This window comes from Rousettus aegyptiacus, unplaced genomic scaffold, assembly GCF_014176215.1.
Source record: "Rousettus aegyptiacus isolate mRouAeg1 unplaced genomic scaffold, mRouAeg1.p scaffold_m13_p_2, whole genome shotgun sequence".
NCBI lineage: Eukaryota > Metazoa > Chordata > Mammalia > Chiroptera > Pteropodidae > Rousettus > Rousettus aegyptiacus.
The window spans coordinates 5,500,901-5,505,890 of record NW_023416295.1 but is presented as its reverse complement, the minus strand read 5'-3'; the positions used below and the strand labels follow the sequence as shown (position 1 = coordinate 5,505,890).

The following is a 4,990-nucleotide window of genomic DNA, read 5'->3' as shown; positions in this document are numbered from 1 at the left end:
ATTTTGCAAACAGGGGACGGAGTCCTGGGAAGGTGAGGTGATTTGCTTAATGCCGCACGGCTGACACTGGGACCCGGTCTCCTGGACCCCTGCCACACCTGCCACCAGCACCGGCCACCAGGCGAAGGTCCTGGAGCAGAATAAGCTGAGGGGAGGCCCGGGAAGGGCCAGGTCAGAGGAGGGTCCCAGGTGCAGCCCAGGAGCTGCAGAGAGACAGAATGGGCCAGAACGTGCAGAAACTAAAGAAGTGGTAAGGCCCCACGGGAACACTGCAGAAACTGGCGGCGGGGGCGGGGAGTCTGACCGGGATGGAAATGCAGGGCGGGACTGGGGCCTGGAGGGCAGGTGGCGGACCCGTGGTGGGGACAGGAGTCACTGAGGTGGCAGAAGTGGGGACAGGGCACAAAGCGTATGAAGGCATCCCCTCGGAGGAGGGCAGGTATGGCTCCCAAAGCCACACGTGGCCCTCCTCCAGATGGAGCTGCTTCGGGGCCCCTCTCAGACAGGGTCAGTCTCTTGCTGCCCCTCTGGGCCCCCGTTCTCAGCCAGAGGGTGGGCCCTGTTGCCTGGGGAGCCCAGGTCACAGAGGGTGCTGCCTGTGATCACCTTGCTGAGGCTGTGGGAGCGGTAGGGTCTGTGGCGGTGGCACCAGAACCCCAAGCACAGGGCCTCCCAGAAGCTGTCTCGGAAGCGGCTGGACATGAGGCTGTAGAGCACAGGGTTGGCCGCTGAGCCGAGATAGAAGAAGACGCCGGAGATGACGTGCACGTACTGGAAGGCCAGGTGCAGGCCCTCGGTCCAGCGGGACACGAAGCTCCACATGAGGCGGTCGATGTGGAACGGGGCCCAGCAGGTGGCAAATACCACGACCAGGACGACTGCGGGAAAGAGGAGGGAGACTGGGTGTCGGCCAGGGCCCTCTCGGCTGCCTTCCCTGCCTCGGCTTGGCCCGCCCGGCCTCACGTCCTCTCCTGTCCCACAGGCCACTCATGCCCATTGTCCATCTTAAAGTTTCTAGAAGTTTGCCTGCCCTGGACACAGCCATTGTCACTGACTGGACAGCAGACCTCTGTCCTGTCTCCAGCCAAGGCTGGCTGGACCAGGTATGGACAGACCCCTGAGCCCAAATGGCCCAGCCCAATTGTCTCACCCTGGGACTTGGAACTGGGTGACTCTTAGCTGTGGCTCATGAGGCCCCCAGTGTGACACAGACTATGGGGCAAAGGGCCACTCCGGGCGCCCACGTGGAGGCCATGCTTGCTGCCGTGTAAGCAGAGAGAAGCAGGAGAATCAGGCCCATGTCTAAGCAGCAGTAGGAGGGAGGTCATGGGGCCAAAGAGATCAAGACAAATGCATGCTCCCCACATTTGCCTGCCCTGGCTCAGAAGCCTCCCCAACCCAGCCGCCAGCTCTCCAAGGCCCAGCTGAACACCCGGCCCCGCGCTGACTCCCCATCACCTGAGAGGCCCCATCTCCACACCCCCGCGAACGGCAGGACAGGCCGGCCGAGCCCTCGCTCTTTCTCCAGAGTTCCCTCCATCACTGGTCTGACCCAGCCACGCCCTGCTTGGGTCTCTGTCGCCAGGTCGGCCTTAATCATTCGTTTCTTGTTTCTCGTGTTTGCTTAGATGACTCAATACCTTTCCGCTGCGATGTCTTCCCCATCACATGCCAGCGTGGTTTTTCTCTTAATCCCAGATTCCAATGTCACCAGCACACAGCCTGGTGCACAGTAGGCCTTCAGCAAGCAAGGCAGCCTTAAAGAGACACCCACTGCCCAGGGTGACAGGCATCCCAGCTAGGCAGATTCGGGCCCTGTGGGATGGGGGAATAGGAGGCAGGGGCAGGGCTGGCCGGGGCAAGGTGGTCTGCAGTGCAAGCTTCACAGTGCAGAAGGGAGGCAAGTACCGCTCCGAAGGCAGCCCCATCTTGGGGGCTCAGAGTGATGCCACACTCTGGGACCCTGTTCCCAAGGGGTAAGAGGACTGGGTCTCTCTCTGAGAATGGGCCAGTTTCCAGCAGGCAATACTATCACGGCTTTGCACAAGGCCTCACCAGCTCCATCCTGCCCTGGCTCAGCCCACCTACCTGCGCCAGGCCCTGCGCATATGGGGCGGGAAGGGGAGGGAATCAATGCCTGGCTTAGCATCAGTTCGCCCTGCTTTTCCAAGACCACTGCTTTGGAAAAAGAACCAGGTCTAGGCCACAGTAAGATTCAGAGCCTCGACCCAGTCGGGCATGCCCTGGCCAGCCTCAGTCCACACGCTGCCCTGATTCTCCGACACTTTCCATACCAACCCTCACAAATGGGCCTCCTGACGAGTCTCTTTTAGACAATGGTCACTGCCGTGGTTCCCAGGGGAACCACTTCCCTCACGCCACCCTGAGGCTCTCTGGGAACTCATTTCAGAGACTGCAGACAAGACGGAAGGAATTCATTTTCTTGCCTCTCTAGCACCCTCTTCCCTTCTTCTGGAAGCTTTGCTCCCCCCGATCCCACCATGTGGTTCCAAGGGGGCTGCTCACTTTAGCATCCTGCCACTCTGGCCTGGGGGCGGGCCATGACCTGACCCCCACAATGAGAATCCTTCCCTGGAACTTCTCCGTAGCCACTAAGGAAAGAGGGCAGTTCCTTCCTCAGGAAAGCAGAACTGTGTTCCCCGTGGCCATGCCTCCCAGACTGCAGTTGGGAAGGACAGAGCCAAGATGAGAGAGCTGGAGGGTCTAGATCTCATGAGTAGTTCTGTCATCCTGGAGCAAAGCCACGTGTCCATGCCCCGTTTACGGTTTGGTGCCATGAGCCAGGGCTGGCTTCATGGATGTGCCACCTGCATAGGGCGCCAAGCTTAGAAGGGCCCTGGGCTTGGTTTAACGCTCTGCTATTGCTGTCTTGACATACTTAATAATTTTTGAACAAGGAATCTGAATTTTCATTTTGCGCTGGGCCTCACAAATTATGTAGCCGATCCTGGCATGGGCCATTAACATTTATCTTTGGTGTGAGTTTCTCGAAGGGTAATTGAAAAGGGTACCCATGTATGCATGCACACACAAACACAAGGGGGGGTGGGGTGTGGCTCCAACCTCACACTCAGCCTCCCTCACACACCCAGACACTCTGCCCCTTCCCCCAGGCCCTGGAAGCCCCAGCCTCATACTCAGTGCCGACTTCGACCCCTCTTACCAGCAGCAGCACTTACACAGCATCTTGGTCACCTGCGTCCGACCCCTATCCCGCAGGCGCCGGAGCCTGCGGCTGTCGCTGGCCCTGGGCCTGCTCTTGGCCCCCTGCCTGAGCAGCAGTAGCTTCTCATGCCGCAGCCGCAGCCCGATGAGCAGGTAGAGCACGCTGATGGTGGCCATGGGTAGGCAGAAGAAGAGCAGAGTGGTGGTCTGCACAACCAGGTTGTAGAGGGCCCGTGGGCGGACCAGGGTGCACATGGCCGAGCTGGGCACCGTGCCGCGGCAGGGCAGGTCCAGCTGCTGGATGCCGTGCAGGCTGGTGTTGGGCAGAGAGCAGAGCACAGCCAGGCCCCAGATGGCCCCGAGCACACGACGCACGTGGCCCCGAGTCGCCACGGACCTGGCCTGTAGCGGGTGCACCACAGCCACGTAGCGCTCCACGCTCAGGGCAGTGACATTGAGCACGGAGGCCAGGCAGGCCGTCTCAAAGAGCAGTGTGCGGAAGAAGCAGCCGACAGCGCCCAGCAGGAAAGGATAGTTTCGCCACATCTCATACAGCTCCAGGGGCAGGCCCACCAGCAGCACCAGCAGGTCCGACACCGCCAGGCTGAACAGGTAGTAGTTGGTGGGCGTGCGCATGGCCTTGTGGCGCAGGATGACCGTGCAGGTCAGCCCGTTGCCCACAGTGCCCACCACGAAGATCAGCAGGTATGTGACACAGATGGGCACGAACAGCTCCGTCTGCTGGGGCCCCAGGTGCTTGAGTCTCAGCTGCTCGTCAGTCAGGTTCAAATCTTCAGGGTCGAAGAGGCCCCAGGCCCTACTGCCATTGCAGAGCGCTGGATTCCTCGCATCCCTTGGGGACATGTCTCCAGGGAAGATGGAACAATTGAGGCAGAGAGGAGCCTGTGGAACAGAAGAGGGAAACATCCAGAAAAGTCACTCAGGGAACCCCGGCTCTGTCATAATTCATCAAACCAAGGTGCCATCGACACCAAGGAGATCGTTATTTTATGTAGCCCTGAGAAAGAAAAACTCTGTCATTCATCGTAAGATGCATTACAACTTCAGAGATGTAAAAATGTGTGTCTTAAAAATGAAAAAAAGTGGACTACCATTTTAACTTTTGTGATCTATTTAAACCTTTGTTACTGAATGACGAATCCTCTCCAGCAGGCGCTTTGCCATCATCGGTCTCCCCGTGGATCTCTCCGTCCCTCCAGCCATGGACTGTGGGAGATGCACTCAGGCTGGGCATCCCCGAAATGGGTACCACGTGCAGCATCATGTGGTCTTTAAGGACAAGAGCTCTGGAAGCACCTGTCTGGCTTCAAATCCAGGCTGTAGGACCATTTGCCTGGTAACCTGTCTGTGGCTGTTTCCTTACTGTAAGAATCCGGGGAGTTCAATCCGTCCGTGAAAGATCCGAATGCGCGGCCTGCCTGACACGCAGCAGGGTGTGTCTCTGAGGGGGCCGAGTCACTGCGGGGACCAAGTGAGGGACCAAAAGGGCCAAAACCTGTAACGCCGGCGCCAAAGCCGGTTCTCGTTTCTTGTTTTCCATCACCTAAAATACTTGAAATTTACATCTTTGACACTCTCGATGATGCCAGTTCTGGGGTTCCCTGTTCTCCCTGGCTTCCTATCTCTGCCTGTCCACTGGATACAGTGGTTAAGGACCCAACCCATTGGGCTAAACAGATTGGCCTGTTGTCAAATGCCAGCTCTGCCACGCTCTCGCTGTGACCTCCCCTCCCTGTGCCTCGGTCTCCTCATCTGTGAAATGGCGATGTGGAGAGAGAGAGCG

The 4,990-nt window shown here is 58.6% G+C and overlaps 1 protein-coding gene across 1 annotated transcript; it reads right to left on the bottom strand.

The window, feature by feature from the left end:
* Positions 1-498: 498 nt before the first annotated feature.
* Positions 499-4,198, bottom strand: NMUR1 (neuromedin U receptor 1). Its single transcript, XM_016134609.2, has 2 exons — positions 3,201-4,198; positions 499-878 (listed from the first exon to the last, which is right to left on the bottom strand). The coding sequence occupies exons 1-2, from the start codon at positions 4,111-4,113 to the stop codon at positions 499-501; spliced, it is 1,293 nt and encodes a 430-aa protein (XP_015990095.2). The 5' UTR covers positions 4,114-4,198.
* Between the last annotated feature and the right edge of the window lie 792 nt (positions 4,199-4,990).